The sequence below is a fragment of the Mustela nivalis genome (genome assembly GCF_964662115.1).
Source record: "Mustela nivalis genome assembly, chromosome: 3".
NCBI lineage: Eukaryota > Metazoa > Chordata > Mammalia > Carnivora > Mustelidae > Mustela > Mustela nivalis.
This window is the reverse complement of record NC_139022.1, coordinates 46,670,101-46,693,238: the sequence shown is the minus strand read 5'-3', so window position 1 is coordinate 46,693,238 and position 23,138 is coordinate 46,670,101. Positions and strand designations below refer to the sequence as shown.

The following is a 23,138-nucleotide window of genomic DNA, read 5'->3' as shown; positions in this document are numbered from 1 at the left end:
AGGACAGGGTTGGGCCTGAAACCTGATTCAAGGACCCGCACCTACAGTTTTAATTTTCTCTCTGTCTAGCTCCACTGTTAGGAAATAGTGACCCTCACCTAAGCAAGCCAACCAGTGTGTTTTGTTAGAATTTGAAAGTCTAACAATAAACTGAAAACTTGCCAGTTTGCTCTTAGCCTCATGATCCTTATTATTTTACTTCTGTGATTTATTTATTTGTGCATGTGTATGACTAGGGGTCATAGGTTTATCTAAATATTTAATTGTCTGAGTCTAATGGGCAGCTCAAGAATATGGTTAGAAAACTGTATAATAATGTAAAGTATATTGTTGTATTTGGTGTAAACCTTTCTCTTTAAGTACAAGGTAAAACAGGTCTGTATCTAGAAGTTTCTATAAAGCATTCCCTCTTCTTCTGGAAACTGAATAGCAAGTTCTCTCCTGATGCTTATGACTTTTCAGTCCCTGACCTTGTTCTTTTTCTTGTTTTTTAAACTTTTAGCATTCTAGCATTGATTAGTACATAATTTGCTAATAGAATTTTTTTTTTGGATTAGTCTTAGTATTTAAAATATGCTAAAGGAAAAAAAAGAAGTGAAAGGAGCTTTTGTTAGTGCTGGTTTATTTTCCATGAAGACGTGTTTGTGAATTCTGTGTTGCCGGGAGCTATTCTGGGAGGCTCACTAAAGCGAACTTCCTGGAATTTTCCCAGAGCTTCTCACCTCTGCCCCCTGGTCAAGTTAGGCAAACTCGCAGGGCCCTTGTAGCTATAACAGGTTATCTTTCCAAATCATCAGGTGGTCCAGTTTTGAGATCACAGTTGTAAAATTAAAAAGATCACATCTTGAAGTGTGCTGATTACCAAAGTGATTAGAAAATGAACTTCACTAATTAGGCAAGATTAGATTGTACTTAATCAGTGTTCTGTGTTAAGGAATTAATTTTGAGAATAAATGCAAACCATTAAGAAGAAACTTTTTCATCTTTTTCTTTAGCATATACCAGTCTTATGTTCCTACTTATAGAATACTGTCATTCTATTTTTCCAAAGGCCAGCTATCTTCTAACCGTAAAGCATATGTAACTCTAAGTTATAAGTACTATCACCAACAGCAAAAAGATGATTCTAAGAGCTCACTTTCAGAAAATGGACTTGAACCTTCTTCCTTAGGTTCTTTGGAGACCCACAGTTAAAAGTTTAAAGCCTTAATCCCAACAGTCTCCAAAATATTCTTTAAACTAGCTGTAAACTATTCCGTAACCAAGAAGTTATTAATCTGGCTGGCTCATTCTTGGCAAGAAAAAAAATATTTGGGGCTTCCTAAATGTAGAAAAACCCATAGCTTTATTTCATGGAATGTTTCCTGAGATTCAGAAAAACTTGACAGGTCCTATCTGAGTCCTCTCTAGCGATTAACTCAAGAGTCTACCTCTGAGCTGATGACCTTACCAGACTCGGTTGGATAAAAGCAGGAATATAACCCTTTCATTCACCTCTGTGTAGCCAGTGTTGAGCCTCTAGAGTGAACACTTAATAAAGGTATGCAGAATGTTGAATGAATCTATCAAATGCTTGAATACCTCAGGCTACAGGGAACTCCTTACCACTCACAGCATTCCCATTTCATCCTTGGGAATTTTGATTGTTCCGAGTTCTCTTTTATAGCAATTGGAATGTTATCTCTTCTTAGTTGTACCTTTTTAGCCCTTCAGGCCATGTACACTGACTCTGTCACATGACAAACCTTTAAATATCCAAGTTGACGCTCGCGCCCTACTCTCCGCACTGGCTTCTGAGCTTTACTTCTGCAGACTAATAGCCTTAGCTCTTGCACAGCTGACAGAGATCTGCATGTTCACTCATGCTCTCAGATCTCTGGGTATGCTCTAGATTGTCACCTTTCCATAGAACCCACAATGGTTCGGGGAAGGCCTGACACACATAGGATTGTTACCTATCCTAAAGTCTGCTTATGCTCTATGATACCAAATTACTTTTTCATTTTTTGGAGGAAGCAATTTTTTCACTTTTTCGGAGAAAACTTCTCTTTTAGTCCTAGTAAAACCCTGCCTCAGTGGAAGGCAAATGAAATGGAAGGCAATTATTATCTTGGAGACAGGCTCACCTGCTAATGGGTCATCTGTTGTGTCTTGCATCTAAGTTGACTTTCTTAGATTCAAGACAGTTTGACTCTCTGTGAAGATTAAACATGGATAGTTAGATGGAGGGTCCTTCCCTGGGTGACTGATCTCTGCCAGGAAGGTCTCCTCCCTCTGCGTCAAGCCAATCACCAGGGCTACAAAGTGTGATTCTGGGAAACTCTGATTTTCCTATGTAGCTGCCTGATTTTGAAGGCAGAGCTTTGAAGATTTTGAAAGGCTTCTAAATAAGAATTTACTGTCTCTTTTTTCCATAGGGCTAAAAGTACAACTTAGCAAAAAAGAATTTACTGATTTTCGTGAACTTGAATATTTATGGAAGGTACCATTAAAAAAAAATTAATGTGGAAGATGCAGGTACACACATGCTAACATAGCAATGTTTATTAGAAATCATCTGTCAATGAGATACCATCTTGTATCTGGGTAATTCTCCCAGATATTGTCAAAGTAATTGTCAAAGAAAACAGTTGGCTGCAGATAAGTGAACCCTTGGAAATTACAGTCAGTTTCTAATTCTTTGGGGAGATGGGAGGGATGGGAAGGGGGGAAAGAGGAGGAGGCTGATCAGTGAAAGAAGTAAAAGGAAAACGAGGAACCCAGGATAATAGAGAAAGATACAGAGAAAGTAGAAAGTCTTAGAAATTCTAAGCAGCCACAGAAACCTAAACCATTTTCATGCCTGGCATGCACTTTGAGTCCTGCCCTTTAATGATGCATTTTGTAACTCACTGGTCATAGTTAGATAATTCTTATGTAACAGAAATATATTCTAGGGGGGGAAAAAAAGACATCCCTTCCACTTTATTTTTCAAATACATTCTAGTTGATCTTTGGTGGTTACTGACTCCCAAAGGAGTTGAGACAGCAGTCTTCCAGTCTTCCATGAGATAAATTCTCACTAAGCATTTGCAGGAGAGAAAAGGATGACCTCATGTCATGTCATGTTTATTTCTTGGGGTTGCCTCTGTGACCTTTATATCTGGGCTACATGAACACCTCTGGTCTGGTAAGTGTTTCATGAACTCTGTTCTTGGTGATAAACCATTTCACCATCTGTACATCAATGAGGATTCTTTCTTGAATACCACAGGGGACGATAAAGGTCAGAGACCTTTGCACTTCATCTCTCTTTCCTTTTATCTCTCCTGCAAAAGACACACCTATTCCAGGAAAGTACTAAAGGAGGTGCCTTTGCCTGGACAACTAGAGAATGGAAGGCCATGGTGATGGTAGAAGCTAGGAAGCGAATCTAGAAAATCCTGGGATCACTTCAAAATGATCAGGCCCATCTGGGCTTAAGGTTCTTCCTTGAGCCTGTCCAATTTTTCCCAGGTGGTGGATGTGGGTAGACTTTTGATCTAGGAGCCAAACCTTACAGTGTCCCCTTGGCCTTGAATCCTCTTAGTCCTCTTTGTATTTCCCTCAAGAATCTGTGTTTCATTGGATGGTAGTTTTGAGGTCCTGGTTTTCCACCCCTGCTCAGGATAGAGTTACTGTAGAATATGAAGACCCGAGATTGGTCTTCTTAGAAAGCCTGATACTTGGGAACTTTGGTTTTGGGAGTGTGCCCACTTTTCCCAGGCTGATAAAAGTAGCTCATCAGGGGGCGCCTGGGTTCTCAGTGGGTGGAGCCTCTGCCTTCAGCTTGGGTCATCGTCTCAGGGTCCTCGGATCAAGCCCCGCATTGGGCTCTCGGTTTAGCATGGAGCCTGCTTCCCCCTCTCTATCTGCCTGCCTCTATGCCTACTTGTGATCTCTCTGTGTCAAATGAATAAAAAAACCTTAAAATAAAAAAAGTGGCTCATCAGGCCTAGGCTGTGCAAGCAATATGATTTATGTTCAACATCTGCTTTCCTTCTGGGAGATTAAATTTGGCGCATGTCTAGGAAGAGGGTGCCTATGTGACTAGCCTCCAGTAAAAACTCTCTGATGGGCTTCCGTGCTCAGAAACATTGTACACCTGTTGTAGCATTTGCCTTGCCGGGGGAAGAAGGTATTTATTCCCTGTGACCCTTACTATGAGGGAAAGGGTATAAGGAAGCTTATACATGGATGCCCCCAGATTCCACCTGCATCTTTTTCTGTTATGACCCAGTTCACTATGTCCCCGTGGTAAATCTTAGCCTTGTGTACTCTACTGTATGCTGAGTTCTGTCAGTGTGTCTAGTGAATCTCTCAGTGTGGGCTGGTCTTGTGGGCCCCTGGCACAAACCCTTTCTTGTGGTACTTAATCTCTTACATCCTTCCCTTAACCTGGCACAGTTTCAGTGAGAAGATGAAAGGGAAACATTTTCAAAGACTTAAATGGTGTGTGCGACTCCTAATCTCAGGATTGTGAGTTAGAGTCACATGTTGGGGGTAGAAATTACTTAAAAAATAAAATCTTAGGGTCACCTGTGGCTCAGTCAGTTAAGCGTCTGACTTCTGATTTTGGCTCAGGTTGGGATCTCAGGGTGGTGAGGTCAAGCCCTATGTTGGGCTCAGGGCTCAGCGGGGAGTCTGCCTGAGATTCTCTCTCTCCCTCTCCCTCTGCCCCTCACCGAAAGTGCATATGTGCGCGTGTGCGCTCTCTCTCTCTGATGAATAAATAAAATTAGAAAAAAAAAAAACCAACAACACAAAAACTTAAAGGGCACCTGGGTGGTTCGGTCAGTTAAGCATCTGCCTTTGGCTCAGGTCATGATCCCAGGGTCCTGGGATCAAGCTTCCAATTAGGATTCCTGCTCAATGGGGAGTATGCTTCTCCCTCTCCTTCCCACTTGTGCTCTCTCTCACTATCCCTGTCCCTCTCCCTCTCCCTCTCTCTCTCTCTTTTGCTCAAATAAATAAATAAAGTCTTTTAAAAAGTTACATGGCAAATAAAGAAAATGTTGATCTAGAATATCTAGTTTAATAAAAATGTGTCATTCCTTTTGAAATCAATAGGCCAATTTGTCAGTCATGAACAAAGTTATTTTTATGTTTTGTACTCACAGAATGTGAGTTTTTTTAAAAAAAGAATGATTTTTAAAAATTTTTCATTAAGTTTTTTTAATCTTTCTGAGACATATTTTATATACTGTGAAATTTACTCTTTCAAACTCTCCAATTCACTGGTTCAGAGTTGTGTAACTATCACCACTAATTCCAGAACATTTTCATCATTACAAAAAGAAATCTTGTACTCATTAGTAGTCAATCTCATCGTCCTTTCTTCTAGCCCCTGGGAACTATAATTCTACTTTTATCTCTGTAGATTTGCCTATTCTGGACATTTTATTTAAATGGGATTATGTGGGTGGCTCATTCAGTTAAGTGTCTGCCTTCAGCTCAGGTCATGATCTCAGGGTCTTGGAATGGAGTCCCATGTTGGTTGTAGGGCTCTGTGCTCAACCGAAGTCTGCTTCTCCCTCAACCCCTCCCCCAGCTCATGCCCTCTCATGCTCTCTCTCTCTCTCTTTCTCTCTCTCTCAAATAAATAAATAAATCTTTTTTAAAAATGGAATCATGTAGCCTTTTGTGACTAGTTTCTTTCATTCACATTGTGGCCTAGAATAGTACTTCATTCTTTTTTCTTTTATCCAATTAATAATCCATTCTGTAGTCAAGCCACATCATATTTATCAGTAGATGGACATTTGGATTGTTTCCACTTGATGGCTATTATGATACCCATGTACAGGTTTTAGTGTGGGCATGAGTTGTTAATTCTATGGTTATATACCAAGGAGTGGAATTGCTGGGTCATATTGTAACTCTATGTTTAATCTGTTGAGGAACTGCTAAACTGTTTTCCAAAGTGCTCCCACCATTTTGCATTTCCACCAGCTTTGTAAAAGGGTTCCAATTCCTCTGCATGCTTTTCAAGACTTGTTGTTTTCTGTCTTTTTGAGTATAGTCATTTTGGTAAGTGTGAAGTGGTACCTCATTATGGGTTTTTTTCTCTTGTTGTTTTACTTTGTCCTTATGATTAATGTGAAGAACCATATTGCATCTTATTGGCATTTATGTATCTTTGGAGAAAAAAACTCTTCATATCCTTTGAATTTTTTTGTTTGTTTGTTTAAAGTAGGCTCCACATCCAGTGGAGCCCAATGTGGGGCTTGAACTCATGATCCTGAGATTAAGACCTGAGCTGAGATCAAGAGTCAGATGCTTAATAGATTGAGCCCCCCAGGTGTCCCACCTTTGCTTAGTTTTAAATGTGTCATTTTTTCATTATTAAGTTGTAAGAAATCTGATATATTCTGGATACTAGATGTTTATCAGCTTCATGATTTGCAAATATTTTTGTTCACTCTGTGGATTGTCTTTCACTTTCTTGTGGGTGTCTTTTGTATTTAACTTTGATGAGGTCCAGTTTATTTATTATTTGTTTTGTAGCTTATGCTTTTGGTGTCACATCTAACTCCCACATCAGATGTTAAGTACCCCACTTACTTCAGAAGGTCTATATCCATTCACCCAATTCTGTTAGTCCACAAAGGAAGGAAATTAAAGGTTGCAAGAGTGGGAGTACAGTGAAGTAGGAAGAACATGGGATTTAGAGTTTTAAGATGGAGTCCAACTCTTACATCGTGGTAATCAAGTACTTCCTTTTTTTTTTTTTTTAAACCTTGGTTCTTTATCTGGGAAATGCAGTCATAGAGTTCCTATTTCATAAGATTATTGTGAAGTCTTATTTAGCTAATCTGTGAAAAGGGCTTAGTATATACTTGGTACAGAGGATGCATAGAATAAATGTTGTCATTTCTATGACAAGATTGTGGAACCAAGGCTGGTCCTTATTAAGAATTACCTCACAGAACTGTGGTCATCACACTGCTCTTAATCATGTATTTTTGAAAAGCTGCAAAAGTTACATAAAGCTATAGGTTTGCTTATGGTTACATAGCGTCTGGCACTGTGGAAAAACCTGATAGGCACACAGTAGAAAGATTTTACTTCTTTTGGATTCAAGAAAAAACAATGCTTTTGCTTTTGGGGATCCAAAGAAGGGACAAAAAGCTGGTATCGGCATGATTGAGTGTTTCATCACAATGTGTATTTTCTCTTATTTGTCATTAATTAAGGACCATTGATAGAATTACAAGGAAATTAACAAAACTCCTTCCCTGTCATTCAGTTATAAGACTTTAAGAAGGATGGTTTGATATTTCCATTAAATATTTACCATGATTTATAGCATTACCTCAGAACTTACATATTAGTGATCCAATAATTTAGTGTTCACACATACATCATGGTTTAGGGCCACAATAAAACACACTTTGTTTTATTACTGTAAACCCAGATATTGTTGCAAGTTCAAAGTCAAGTCAGCTTCTCAGTCACCGGTTCTCAGTCACTCAGTCCTACAGGCTGACAAAAGAGGCAACTTCCAATAGACATGCTTATTAATTCATAGTTATATTTCCTAATGTGGACAATTTAGCAAGTATTAAAAACCCTTTTGAAATAAAAACAAATAATCTTATGCCATGAAACATTTAAATGACTACACAGTTTTCTGTTTTAGCTATTGTCACTAGTGGGAGAATGACAGTCAAGTAAAATGAGAAATTTTCAGTCATTGCCCAGGGTGCTAAAGCAGTTTGTGAGACTACAGCCCAAGGTAGAAATCACCATAAAGTATTTTTATTTTTTAAAGATTTTATTTATTTATTTATTTGACAGAGAGGCAGTGAGAGAGGGAACACAAGCCAGGGGAGAGCGAGAGGGAAAGCAGGCTTCCCAATGTGGGGCTGGATCCCAGGATCTTGGGATCATGACCTGAGCTGAAGGAAGATGCTCAACAGCCTGAGCCACCCAGGTGCCCCCAGCATAAAGTGTTTTTAAATAACATTTATGCAGTGCTTGCCTATGCTAGGTAGGTTTCTAGGCACTTCACAAGTAGGGCAGCTCATTCAATCCCTATAAGAACCTCATGAAGTAGAAGCTATCACTCCCTCTTTAAGAGGAGCAAAAACTGAAGTACAGACTTGCTGAACCACTTCTATGAGATGGGACCCCATGTTGGTCTACTTGCTTGCTCTCTATTTCCCCTCCCTCCCTCCTTCCTTTCCTCTCTCCCTCTCTCCTTCCTTCCTTCCAGATTTTATTTCTTTATTTGAGAGAGAGTGTGTGTGTGCGTGCAATTCGGGGGAGGGAGAGACAAGACTGCTCTGCACTGAGCTGAGCTGACCCCCAAGTGGGGCTGGATCTCAGGACCTGAGGTCACGACCTGAGCTGAAACCCAGAATCAGAAGCTCACTGGAGAGGCCACCCAGGCATCCTGTGGAGCTGACATTCCTAACAACTGTTCTATGCTACTTCTCACCTCAGAGAGGAATTATTGTCAGTATAGCAACTTTTGGATTTCTGGAATCTATATTTCTTTAAACCCCCCAACGTGTGGTATATAATAATATAGATAGAATATTTGATAATATTTTTCTTCTCGTTTGAGAAGGAAAATATACTATCACCTTTATCTATGCTTTATGCTAAAATTAAATTCTGCATTAAATATGTTATACACTCTAGTATATGTGGTTCATTAATTATATGGTTTATGTAATGTGACCATCCTGTATAAATGACAATATGAATATTCTGAAAAATAATACATGCACGTAGGGGATAAGTTGTATTTCCATCTATTCCAGGAATCAGTCATTTTGGAAATACCCATTCATACTATAGTAATAGTTTCTTGTTAAGTTTCTTGCATAGATTTGTTAAGCTGTTAGTAGGATATTATCTCACTGATGATGATGAAACACCGGTGATACCATTAGAAAATTGGTCTGGGTTGAAAAATGTGTATTTATGTTAAGAGCAGCAACTGGGGCAGATTCAGTTTTGTAGGGCCTGCAGCTTATATGATATGGGGGACTTCTTTAAGGGAAAAAAAAAAAAAAAACAACTGAAAATCAGGTGCAGACAGAGAATATTGAATTAGAAGAGGTTAATTCAGGTGATCAGCCCTAAAAGTTCAGCTTCATTAGCTTTGTGGTAAGTCCCCCACTTCAGATAGCAACTAAAATAAATATTAAATACTTAAGAATAAAGTAATCCCGGAAAAGGATTCTTCATTTTTTTCCCCCAGAAGGAGCTTATAATTAAATATCTATATATCTATATATCTATCTCTCTATATCTATTTATCTCACTTCATTTCATTCCCCACTGCCCCTTAACTTCTCCATTGTCTGAAAAAAATCCTCTTACTGGTAGATTTCTCCATTTTGTGAGATGGAGAAAAGGAGGGGATCAGTGATTTGTTCCGGGTCCCAGAGGACTGTCAGGGCTAAGCCTGGGCTCTTTCTACTTAAACTTCCGGGGCACAAATTTGGAGAGTTAATATTCGGCACACATGAAGAAGCTTTTTCTCATAGGGTCTTTACTCTTATTTTACTGGGGAAGAAATGAAGGGTGGAGACATTTGCATCAAAGGCAAAGCTCAAACTCTCAAATTTCTGAGTAAAGAACATACTGTAACCTTATAAATCAGTAGCCCTGTTGAAAAAATGTTTCATTTTGACATCACACACCACTTGACCACTGGAACTTGTGTTTTTCTCTAGAGATAATCACACTTCTTCCCAGAAAAACTGTGATTTTGAGAAAACTCATGAATGCAGTATATTATCTCCACCCTTACCTTATTTCCAGGTTTCTTTAAAGTCATCCGAGTATGGATTTCAGCCATATGGGAAAAATGCAAGAGCCTGACAGCTCTTGCTGTCGAGTTTAGATCTTAAAGTTTTCATGGTTTCTACATCTATTCAAATATATGAACAAAAGTACATGTTTTTTAGCTTTATATACTGCCACCAACTGTGTTTAGCTTGAAGTCATTTGTAAGTTATAAAAGAATATATGAGGAAGGGGCACCTGCATGGCTCAGTCATTAACCATCTGCCTTTGGCTCAGGTCATGATCCCAGGTTTCTGGGATTGAGCCCGGTGTTAGGCTCCCTGCTCAGTGGGAAGCCTGCTTCTCCCTCTCCCACTCTCCTTGCTTGTATTCTCTGTCAACTGTCTCTCTCTCTCTCTCTCTGTCAAATAAATAAAATCTTATTTTTTTGTTTTTTAAAGAATGAGGGAAAAGAAACAAATCCAAACAAACCCTTAGAGTTGACCCAGGGTTGTGTGGGTAAAGACTTCCAACTGTGTTTCTATAGTAGCATTTAGCCTACTTTGTAACTATAACAGTTAACCATTCTCCAGTATTCGCCACAGTATGTACATTCTCCATACCTAATCCTCAAAAACAGTCCTCAGATGTAGGTGTTATTTTTCCATCTTACAAATGAGAAAGCTGAGGTTTAGAAAGTTCAGGTAACTGGACTAAGGTGACACAGCACGTGTCAACATTGTGATCAAATACAGGCCTGTGCAAACAAACAAAAAACCCACACAACACAACACAAACACAGGCCTGTGCAACTCTAAGCCAGCTGCCCTTCCAGCATATACTTCCAGCATATACAGCATATACAGATTAGAAGTATGTGGCAACCTACAAGGGCACCCCCATAGCCCTTGTAGTCACCAGCCTCCAGGATGGCTCCAAATGATCCCTCTTTCTTGGCATTCTCACCCATGTATTGTCCCCTCCCACACCGAATACATAGGGCTGACCTATTTCACCAACAAGATACTGCAAAAATGATGGTGTAGTTCAGAAACTGGGCTGTTAAAGACATTGTGTCTTTCACAGTCCTGTCTCAAGAATCACTTGCTCTGGGGAAAGCCCCAGCCGCCATGTTGTAAACAACCCTCTCTCCAGTTGGAGAGGAACTGAAGCCTCCTGTAGATACCAGCACTAACCTACCAGGTGTGGTGAGAAATGCACCCCCTAACCCCAGTCAAGCCTTTGGATAATTGCAGCCATGGTTGATAGCTGACGGCAACTTCACCAGAGTCCCTGAGCTAGAACCACCAAGCTCTTCACTTCCAGATTCAAAACACACAGATACTGTATGAGAAAGTAGATGCTTATGATTTTAAGAGGTGAAGATTTGATGTAACGAGCTGGGAGGCAGCTGGTAACTCAAACAGTCTTTGTTGGCCATTCTTCCCCACTGTGGGGTGAGCCTCCTGGTTAAACTTCATGTTCCCCTAAATGAGTGATCTGGAGTTGGATTTGTCTTTGGATGTTGGGCGGTGTGGAATCGTGCAAGGGTCAGCAGGCAGAGCCTGGGTGCTGATGGTGAGGCACAGCCACGAAGGAGAAAAGAATATCTTTTGTTCTCCAGAGGTGGCATTGGAGGCAGTGACTGCGAACTTAGAGTTTGTATTAGTTGGATACAGTCTCCGACAGGGAGAGAAATAGGAATGATATTTTTTTTTCCTGGAGGGTGTTTTATTTTGTTCAGAACTTGGGACAAAATTCAGCTTCTGAGCTTCATTTTTATGCTCTGAGGAAAGTGTGTCTGGGCTCTGCATCCTTTCCTCTGATTCTCCCGCCCCCTCTTTGTGCTCTAGAGACAGAGGGTTCTGTCAGCCGTCTGAAACGGGGGTTCTTCTCTTCCACAGAGAATAGCAAAAGGCTAATTCCTCAGTGTTAGGTTCTAGCTCTTTCTCTCTTTGCCACCCCCTCGCCTCATGCTCAGCTCACCTCTTACCTTCCATTTCTTTTTTTTAAAGTATTACTATTTTTATTGAGATATAATTGACAAGTACCATTGTGTAAGTTGGAAGTGTGCAACCTGTTCATCTGAGACATTTCTATATTGTAATGCGATTACTGAGGTAGGGTTAGCTAACACCTATATCACGTCACAGAATTACCATTTCTTTGTGCTGGGAACTGCGTCTCCTCTGCCATTGCTTTAGGGCCTGGAGGCTGGGTTTCTGCCCTTTGGTCCTTTTACCTGCCCTCCTCTATGTAAGACACTCAAAATCCTGTCCGTGTGTGGCTTCCTCTGAGGAGAATAATTCAAGAACATAGGCCACCCTTGTATTCACTGCCGGATTTCTAGTGACGTTGATTTAGTGATCTTGGAGGGAGATGTTATTCCGGGCAGAGAGAGTGAGCTTAGAGGCATGAAGTCAGGAAAGTGTGCAGTGTGTGTGGGGGATCATTCCTTAAATGAAAAACTGATGTTTTGGGACACCTGGTTGGCTCAGTGGGTTAAAGCCTCTGCCTTCGGCTCAGGTCATGGTCCCAGGGTCCCGGGATCGAGTCCTGCATCAGGCTGTCTGCTCAGCATGGAGTCTGCTTCCCTTCCTCTCTCTCTGCCTGCCTCTCTGCCTACTTGTGATCTCTGTCAGATAAATAAAATATTTTTAAAAAAACCCGATGTTTTGTTTCATTCTTTTTTCTTTTATGCCGAGTTTAATTCAATTTTACAGTCATTTAGTTTATTTGTAAACTGAATGCAATGTGAAAATACATTAAAATCAAGTGTGCCCTTCAATTTATGGAAACAGAAATCTCAGCCTCTAGGGCTCCTTGTAATTCTTCCCCTCTCTTTTCCCAACTGCAAGGATAAAACATTTGGGACCACGGTATAGGCAAATGCTAGTTCAGATCTAATAATCAATCACTGTGGAACAGCGAGAAGATCCAGAATGGTGAGTCAGAAGGTCTGATCTATCCTTCGGCTTTGTCTCTAGCTGCCCTCCTGCACTGAGCCGGCTCCTCTCTGTGTGCTCTCACTGTGCTATGGAGCCTCAGCCTTCCTGGGGCCAGGCCAGCTGCACCCCAGTAAGCACCCCAGCAGGGGCCAGGTTTGCCTGTCATCTCAGGGGAGCTCCTCACTGCTCTGTCACCCACCACCCTCTGACATTTATTGTTGTCTATTTTGTCCTGGGAACTATGCTGAATGGTTGGGTTAGAAATAAGGCAGCAAAGTGAGGAAGAAAGACAAATGTAACAAGAGTAATGCAGCTTGTGATAAATGTGGTCATGGAGGTAAACAAAAGATACTACATAGCCGAGAAAAGGGTGTCAAGGGAGGCTTTCCAAAGACAGGGATGTTTGGTCCAATTTCAAAGGACCACACAGAATTTACTCTGCCAGAGTGTTGTGGGCAGCTCAGAATGTGCAAAGGCAGGACTCGTGTGCATGAGTGGAGTGGAAGCTTCCCGAAATAAGATAGAGGACCAGGGAAGCTGGCCAGGTCACAGCTGGTATTTCCCAGAGTTCAAAGGACAAGTCTGGGAGATAAATTCATGCACTGGTATGATTTCACCATTCCTGCTTCTTGCTTTATTACCCTTGTACAGGAGTGTGTTTGGAGGGAAGCTTATTCATGGCCCACTGTTCTGCCCCTGTGGCTTTATTGGAAGTAATAAAATAGGGCTTTGTGTTTTGTTTTGTTTCTCTCAGGAACGTCCTGACAGCCATTAGTTTTTCACATTAGGTAAGGTTTATTTTGTGGCACTAAGCATTTGAAATGTGCAGTTATTTCTAGATGTAAGTTTTGCAACATGGGGATCCGCCATAAACATGCTGAGGGAAATTACAGATTGGAGAGTGAGGCTAATAATACAATCTTCCTAGTACATGCGCATTGCCTGCCTTGTACAGTAGCCGGCAGGTGTGTCTGTAACCAACAGAAATTGGAGCCCCTAAAAGCAGGAGCTGGGTTTGCAGCCATTTGCTTACTTTGCAAGGCTCTCTTTTCATTACAGAGTTTCTTCTCTGTGCCAGATAGATGTAGACGCAAGGATGTATTTCTAGCTTCTAAGAGTTCTAGGTGGTGAGTGAATATACCATTATTCCTCTGTAGATCTTCTCTACTGCCTTACAATCACCTCGTTAGAACATTTGCTGTCCAAGCACTTTATATATTGTCTTGTTTAATAGTATCGGCTGTCTTAAGATTGTCCCCATTTTGCCATCAGGGAAAGTGAGGCACTGAGGGTTTATGCCACTAGTAAGTATCCAAACCAGATATATACTAGGCAGTCCTCCTTCCATGCAGCATTATAGAAGGAATTCCATAGCTGTTTGTTAAATAAAATTACCCATCATACTTGTTCTTTCACCATTCCTGAAAATTATCTAAGACAAATACCCTTGTCTTTTTTGCAAATAAATTTCACCAAAACCCATAGAATCACATAGTAGGTCAATAGAGAATACCGGGTAGGTCTTTTTAACTTTGTTCTTTCAAAGAGAGTCACATGCCTACTTCTGAGGTTATGAAAGTCACCCTGGGTGGTCTGAAGAAACTGAATTAAATGACTTTTGAGGATAGATTTGATTTTTTGGAAATAGCCCACATAATTTGAAGTCACACCGGGTGAATATATTAATCAGTGAAGTTGGATAATGCCATTCTGTTACCTCTCTGGCTGTGTGCTCACTACCTGAACTAATTTCGTTAGCTTAATTTTGCCAGACAGCCGCAGCAGAAAACGTCTTTTCCTTTTTCTATTCTTTTCTTCTTTATCTAAGCACTAGAGAGCAGCTACCATAATCCATCCACCATAGCAAAAAGCCGCTAAGGTCAGTAAGGTCACATCTGTAAAAAGTTCCCACGAGTAAGACTCTGTGCAAATAGTAGAGGTTATTTCTGTGCCATTGGCTATAAAGAAGCCCTCATTCATCACTCCTGTACTTCTTGGCAGGGCTGGCCAATTTGCCCTCTTAAAACTCCACATAGTTACCCATTGAGGGAACTGCTGGAACTTGCAGCTCAGGTATACTTGCCTGGCTTTGCATTAGACATGGAGGAAAGAGAGAGGGGGGAGAGAGAGAGGGAGGGAGGAGAGGAGGTAAATGAACCTGATTGATTTTTTTTAAAAACCTGTTAAGATAAAAAGCTTTTAATGAAAGTAGGAACTTAAAGATAAGCTCATCCAAAATAAATTTTCATGACATTTGAAAATGTCATTTAAAAAGTGAGTCAAGGCTGGGAGAAGGGGGGGGTGGGGTTATGGACATTGGGGAGGGTATGTGCTTTGGTGAGTGCTGTGAAGTGTGTAAACCTGGCGATTCACAGATCTGTACCCCTGGGGATAAAAATACATGTTTATAAAAAGTAAAAAAAATTTTTAAAAAGTGAGTCAAGGCTTAATGCATAGGTTATTAATTTTTTAAATTATTTTTTAAAAACAAGTTTAGGTGTCATGAAAATTTAATGAACTGGACACTGATGAGAAACATTTGTATAAACTTAGTTTTTCTATAAATATGTTCAAGATCACCCCAAATGAGAAACTTCTAACAGGTAGTCACTAAGAAGCCAGCATGCATTCCACTCACGGATTCATGCCTAGGGAATCACATTCATTCCTTCCTCAGCAGTGTAAGTATAAAAGAGTAAAAATAAGATGTGGTCTATTATATGACACACACACAAAAGCAATGGCTGTTTTTAGTATTACCTTGGGTTTGTGTCCCATAAAGACAGAAATTCTGATAAATCATGCAATTACTACCAAGGAAGAAGAAAAAATAAAAGTTTGGTGTACTTAAAATGATATCAGCTACATTATCATGTTTATGGTCCTAACAGGAGAGAACTTCTGTTTTGTGTTGGCATTAATGAGGACAGAGTCCACCACATCTGATAACTGGAAAATTTTACCAGAAACTAGCTTCTGGTCCTATACATATCGAGTCTTGTTTCTCTTTCACTGCCTACATACTGCTGATAAACGGTACTGGGAGGACATATTCCTATCGTGATCTCATCTCTGACCCTTCATGTGTGGTGGGAATATTCCAGGAAGCCAGGTTGGCTAGTAACAACTCACACATGACAAACCATATAAACTAATTCCAGCAATCCCAAACTAAATGCATCCTCAAACAACTTCCCCTTAGCTCATAATGTCAAAAAATCCCTTGCCCACTGGATAGGAGAGAAAATCGGAGTGAAGAGAGACAGCAGTCATAATGGTAATTGAAGTATTGTCCAAAAGCCTTACAGAAAGGTATGCCTATCTGAGGAGCTTGCTACAGACACTCCCAGGGCCTTGGAAGGGGCCTGTGTAAGTGGGGGTGGAAGCTTAAGCTTCACTGACTTTGTAAACGGCACCCCTCCTGACAGTCCATTCTGATAAGTGGTTAATAGTGGATGGGATATCAACAAATAAGAAAGGCAGCTACTTCTGAGGGGTGGAGGTAGAAGTTCTCCCTAGATGTTAGAGAAGACCTTTCTGGAGGTGCAACTTGAAAGATGAATAGGAATTTTTGAGGCAGTCAAGGGAGGGCTCCCAGTGTGTTTGGAAGCCTGGTGTAAGGATAGAAAATGTGTGCTGACAGAATATTGAGTGCTTGGTATACGTAGACTGTGGGGAAGTGTCTGACAAAGTTTGGGAAAGAAACTGCAAGTCCATTCTCTCCGGGCCAGGTTAGAGGCTGGGGAGTTTTCTTTCCCGCAGGGAAAATTCTACCCTTCCTGTCAGAGATGCCTGTTGCTCTTTGAGGAGAGGCATCTCCTCATTCTAACTTCCACAGCCCCATTTCACTACATCCTAGTATACTTCATCATCTCTTTTCTTTCTGATAATCTGGTCTTCAAGCTCCCTTGAGGCTCAGCAGAGTTCCCAGGTCCTGCCAGTGAACCTTGCCCACTAAGAATAGAGAGGTATGCCTTTCACTGAAACACCCACACCAAGCTTAGGACACTACGACTGCTACTACTATATCCTCTTAACACAGTCCTGCTTTCTTTGGCTGTTACCTGTTCATCCCTTCTCCTAGGGAGGAAAACCCATTTCCCAGAACTCAGCTCCCTCCAGATTCTAAATATAACCTTTACCTCTACAAATCCCAATGAACAGGAGCTGGGATATGGACTCATCGTGAAAATGGGTCATAATACGATGCCTACGGTGTTCCTCTTCTTGAGGTACCAAAAAGTGCTCCTGTTCTTTCTCTGATAGCGGGGGAAGTGAGTGTGGCTAATAAAAATCAAGGCTGTTGGGAAGAGAGAGAAAAAGGGCCAATATTTCCTCTACCATTCACTGGTGGCAGCTGGGACAATAGATGAACAGGGACAGAATCAGTGGGGCCACTGGGTGAGGCATGAATGTGACTATAAGGCTACCTTGGACCTGCCATGGTCATTGTTGACTGCAGCCTGGGGTGATCCCCAAACCAGAGCACTGAAGGAGTCTGAGGAGGCCTAGGCTGGTCCCACCATGGTCCCACCATGGTCCCACATTCCAGCATAGTGCTGCCTCATCTTTTCGGAATTTTTTTTCTTTGATCTGTCTCTTCGGGCGAGAGCAACAAACTAAAAGCTTTTGCAGAGTAAAGAAAACCATCAATAAAATGAAAAGGCAGCCTACTGAATAGGAGAAGATATTCACAAATGATATATCAGACGAGGGGCTAACATCCAACATATACAAAGAACTCATACAAAAAAAAAAAAAGGCAGAAAAAAACACAAAACCCTATTAAAAAATGGGCAGAGGACCTGAGTAGACACTTTTCTAAAGAAGACATCCAGGTGGCCAACAGACACATGAAATGATGCTCCATATCTCTCATCGTCAGGGAAATATAAATCAAAGCCAAAATGAGATATCACCTCATGTCTGTTAGAATGGATGGTATCGAAAAGATTAGAAATAACAAGTGTTAGCAAGAATGTGGGAAGGAGGGAACTCTTGTGCACTGTTGGTAGGGAATGTTTGTTGGTGTAGCCACTATTGAAAACAGTATGGAGGTTCCTCAAAAAATTGAAAGTGAAACTACTATAAGATCTAGCAATTCCACTTCTAGGTATTTATCCAAAGAAAACACAAATGCTAATATGAAAATATGTATGCATGTCTCTGTTTATTGCAGCATTATTTACAAAAGCCAAGGTATGGAAGCAACCTAAATGTCCATCAGTAGATGAATGGATAAAGAAGATATGGCATGCCCACACACACACACACACACACACACACACACACAGATATAGACACATAGAGTGAAATATTAGTTTAGCCATCAAAAAAAAAAAAAACAAAAACAACAAAAAGAAATCTTGCCTTTTGTGGCAACATGGGTATACCTAAGGGTATTATGATAAGTGAGACAGAAAAGCAAATACCATATGATTTCACTTATATGAGCATTCTAAAAAACAAAACAAAGGAAACAAAACAGAATCAGACTTACAGAATCAGAGAACAAATTGATAGTTGCCAGAGGGGAGGGAGGTAGGGAAATGGATGAAATAGGTAAAGGGGATTAAGAGGCATAGACTTCCATGGGTGCCTGCGTGATTAGCAGTGGATTTTTTATTTTGGATCAGGTCATGATGTCAGGGTGCTGGGACTGAGCCTGTGTGGAGCCCTGTGTGGAGCCCCACCATTGGGCTCCATGGGAACTCTGCTTTATTCTCTCTCTCTTTCCATCTGCCCCTGCATGTGTGCGTACACACACTCTCTTTCTCTAAAAATATATAAATAAATCACTGTGCCTCTCTCTGTCAAATAAATAAAAAAAATCTTTAAAAAAAGTGTGTGTGTGTGTGTGTGTATTTATTTCCAATGGCAACAGTGGTGTAAAGTTTGTAGGAATAAGTCTAAAAATGTGTAAGGTCTTTATGTAGAATATTCTAAAACTTTATCAAAGGATATTAATGAAGGCCTAAATAAATGGAGGGACATACTATGTGCATGAATAGGTATATTTAACACAATATAAGGAGAAGTAGACTTAATTTCCTCAAATTAAGTAATAGACTTAATACAATTTCAACTAAGAATAAGTCTTCATTTGGTAAACTGATTCTAAAATTTAAATGGAAAAGCAAATGTGTCAAGAGTAGCCAGTCTTTTTTTTTTAAGATTTATTTCTTTTTATTTATTTGACAGAGAGAGAGAGTAAGAGAGATCATAAGTATGCAGAAAGGCAGGCAGAGAGAGAGGAGGAAGCAGGCTCTGCTCTGAGCAAGGAGCCCAATGAAGGACTCAATCCCAGGACCCTGAGATCATGACCTAAGCCAAAGGCAGAGGCTTAACCCACTGAGCCATATAGGTGTCCCAAGAGTAGTCAGTCATTTTGAACTAGGTAAGTTTTGTCTTACCAGACAGCAAAACTTTTATTATAAAGTTGTACTAATTAAGACAGCAATGTGTGACAGAGCAAGAAAACAGACTTTTAGCAGACAATAGGTAAGAACATTCTAATGACCTCAGAGTAGGTCAGGCTTTCATAAACGAGTCACAGGAAGTGCAAATCATTAAGAAAATAAGGCATTGATAAATTAAGAATAAGAACTTGGATATGACAGAGAATGTGAACAGACAAATCATATGCCAGAATAAAATATTTACACCATACATATAAGTAACAAAAAATTAGTATCTGCAGTGTTTTTAAAACTATCGAAAAACAAGAAAAAGACAGTATCCTGTCTTCCTACCTGCCTTCTGCCCCAAAGGGTCATAAATCTATAAGCAGGTATTTTATGGAAGAGGAAATAAAAATAATCAAGAAACATGTTGAAAAGATGCTCCTTTTGTATTAATAAGGGAAATGGACATGAAAACCCCATTGAGATGCCATTTCTGGATTAGAAAAAATTAAAAAGTCAGACAATGTCAATGTTGCGTAGGCAGCAGAATCATTGCAGGTAGGATCGTAAATGACACAACACTTTGGAACACAAGTTGACATCATGAGCAGGGTTAATCGTGCCTACAAACTGTGACCCAGTAATGCATCTGCTGGCTCCGTACCTTACGGACACTCTTACACAAGGCCATGGGGAGATATGGGCAAGATCCAGTATCGCTCGGCAGAGCAGAAAGCTGGAAATCACCCAGAGAGGGGCCAGAATGCCCTTCTAAAGGGAACAACACATTGTGAGACTCCCCTATTCTAAAGCACCCAGTGGTTTCCCACTGCAGTTAAGAGTGAATCCTAAACCCCTTCTCCAGTTTCATCAGATGCTTCTCTTCCCAGATTCCTCAAGACTTACGATCTTCCCTCCCTGTGGGCAGTATGTCCTTTCCATGGTCACTCCATGGTTGGCTCTTTACTCATCCTTGAAGACACCTGAATTATTAATTCCTTAAAGAGTCCTTCCCTTGCCACCCACCTAAGTTAGTTTTCCTTATCTGGTTCTTTTTCTCAGTCCTGTACTGTTTCCTATGATAATAAATGTTAATATAAGAATTTTGTATATAGAGGTATATACATTTGTGCATTCATAATTTTTTAGCCTGTCTTTGATGTTAAACATTATAATAACCTCTTTTAAGGCAGAGACTAGGTTTGTCTGGCTTATGATTGTACCCTTGTGCTCCATATAGCCTGGCATATGACAGTCACTCAGTAAATCTGGGTTGAATGTTTGAGTAAGAGCACTGAGTAAATTGTATCCGTGCCTATCTGAAGTGGTTTGTTGATCTCAGAGTACATTTTATTGCTTCTGGTTTGGGAAATGATAATAGGATATCACATCAGCCCCATAAATTCTTAGTATTTATTGAGAAGGTAAAGGGAAGTGTTTACCTGGTCTTATTTTATACCTCAGATAATTAACCAGCATGTGCCTAAATGCTTTCATGAATTATTTGGAATTATTTACTATATAACACATTAAGTAGATTTTTCAACTACACTGAAAGTCCTTCAGTGCCCAAAGTGTTTGGAGATACACATAGTGTTTTTAGATGGGTTCCAGTACACACACACACAAAATCATTTCTAGATCCTAATATAGACATTTGATATTTAATATCTAATATGCAGGTAGAATAGGCATGGGCTGTTTTTGAAAGAGGCTTGACTTTAAGTTGATGCAGATTTTTATTTTATTTTTATTCTATTTATTTAAGTTTATTTAAATAATGTGTGTGTTCGTTTGAATTATATTTTCTGTATTTTATATATTTTAAATACTTGTTTTACATTTTAATTTTGTTTTTCCTGATTAGAACTTGAGCTTCTAGAAGAGTTGGCATTATTTACAGAAGAGGTGGATTAAGCAGACAAAATGATTTGAGAAACATTCAAAATTCAGCAAATTATGGGAATAATACAGAAGTTTTACATTTTTAATCACAGGAGTTGTCCTCTTGCTCAGACAATCAAAGTCAGATTAATTCATTTTCATGATGGATGGAAAAAACTAAGTTAACCTAAAAATAAAGGTATTTCATAACATTTTGCATGAATTCAGGCTCTGTCCCCAAAACTTCTTCTTAAAATTATTTCACTTGGGGTATGTGGATGGCTCAGTTGGTTAAGCAACTGCCTTCAGCTCAGGTCATGATCCTAGAGTCCTGGGATTGAGTCCCCAGTCAGGCTCCCTGCTCAGAGGGAAGTCTGCTTCTCTCTCTGACCTCTCCCCTCTCATGCTCTCTCTCTCTCTCTCTCAAATAGATGAATAAAAATAAAGTAAAATAATATAGTAAAATAAAATTAAATTATTTTACTTATTTTTGTAACCTGACATTCTGATATGCAAACACCATTAAATGAAATGGGATTTCTTTGTTTCCATTTAATTTTTAAAAGCTATAATTTTGAGGAGCACCTTTTTGTATAAATGACTTAAAATGATGAAAAAAAACAAAATAAATGATCAACTTTCTGACTACGGTGTTGTGTAGAAGTAAACATCCAGTGTGGAGGTCTTTCCTCTGGCTTTACTTGGGAGGTTCATGTGGCATAACATTAACGTTTACATCAAAGTTGGGTAAGAAACTTTCTCTTGAAATTATTTCCACTTGGATTTGATTTCTACATTTTGTAAGTTCCTGGACAATTATTAGGAGGTCAAAATGAATAAAGAGTTGATAACATGGGTTTTCATTAAAAATATGTAATTATTGGGGCACGTGGGTGGCTCAGATAGTTAAGCATCTGCCTTCAGCTCAGGTCATGATCTCAGGGTCCTGGGATAGAGCCCCGCATTGGTCTCCCTGCTAAGCAGGGAGCCTGCTGCTTCTTCTCCCTCTGCTCCTCTTACTCTCTCTCTCTCTCTCTCAAATAAAAAAATAAAAATTAAAAAAAATGTAATTATCAGAGTCATGTTTATGTAGATATTAATATTTATAGCTAAAAAAGAGTGTGTTCTCAATCAGGCCAAAGCTGCTTTCAATCTGTACGATAAATAGTTGAACCCACAGTACAGCTAATACTATTCTGATAATTAATTTAGAAAGCCCCCAAATTTACTCTTTCGATAATAACACAGGTAATTCTGACACGGAAGTAAGGTTTTTTTGGCTCATCTATTTGACTTCATTTCCTATGAACATGAAAGTGATCGAGAATGAAAGAACAGCAGAGCTGGCCAGTCACCTAGTACAAAAAATTCCTAAAGAAGGTACTCACCATTATTTTCCCTTAATAGTGGTAATAGTTGTATTTGCTCAGCAAGTCACATTCTTTGCTATGTACCCCCTTCTAACCCATTGGCCCAAATGCCCAGGCTGTGCCTTCTCCTTCCCCTTGGCAGGTTGCAGCCTCCAGGGACGAGCACAGAGCTCTCCAAGGAACACGGGTCTGGTGGCTCAGGCCACCAGGGTGACCCACGGAGGTACCCACCTGAGAAACACAGAGCCGGGGCTGTCTGTGGAGCTGTGTGGGGCCTCGGAGCCTGCCTTTCTTGGGCTGCCAGGAATGTCAAACTGGAAGACCGAGTCGCTGGGAGACTGACTTTTCCTTGCCATTGTGTGCGTATTGATCACCAGGTCAGGCAAGAAGCTCAGAGGTTCATTTCTGAATCCCCCCTGTCATGGGGAAAGCTCTGCATTTTAGCTTTGCACTGTTTCCACATTGCAGGAAACTTTCTTCACATGACTCCTAATCTAGCCAAAGCTGTTTATTTTTTTTCAAGTCAGTTAATGAGTAACATGGAAGTAGGACACAGAGTGGTTTTCTTCCAACCCACACTTTTCCAAAGAAAAAATAAACGTGTTTGGGAAATGGACCTGTCAGTTTACTAATCCAAACACCAAATACCTCAGGACCCTGTGGACTGAGGCAGAAGAGTCTATGAGAAGATAAAGACGTGAAAGAGGGAGGTGCAGAAACTTGCAGCATCTAAACTTTCAAAGTGGGGATACTTTTCTGGGATCCCCTGG

The 23,138-nt window shown here is 40.1% G+C and overlaps 1 protein-coding gene across 7 annotated transcripts in view; it reads right to left on the bottom strand.

The window, feature by feature from the left end:
- The window catches only part of GRAMD2B (GRAM domain containing 2B), a 112,446-nt gene extending 89,598 nt beyond the window's left edge, over positions 1-22,848 (bottom strand). For 3 of the 7 annotated variants that reach the window (XM_082724924.1, XM_082724922.1, XM_082724914.1), the window contains exon 1: positions 22,600-22,847. Coding sequence is in view for 6 of the 7 variants with exons in the window: in XM_082724922.1 (XP_082581048.1) it covers positions 22,600-22,724 (125 nt within the window). In the remaining variant the exon portion in view is untranslated. Of the gene's footprint in view, positions 1-22,599 lie in introns of all 7 variants that reach the window. The other 4 variants (XM_082724917.1, XM_082724915.1, XM_082724918.1 and 1 more) reach the window with 3 other exon arrangements.
- Positions 22,849-23,138: the final 290 nt, after the last annotated feature.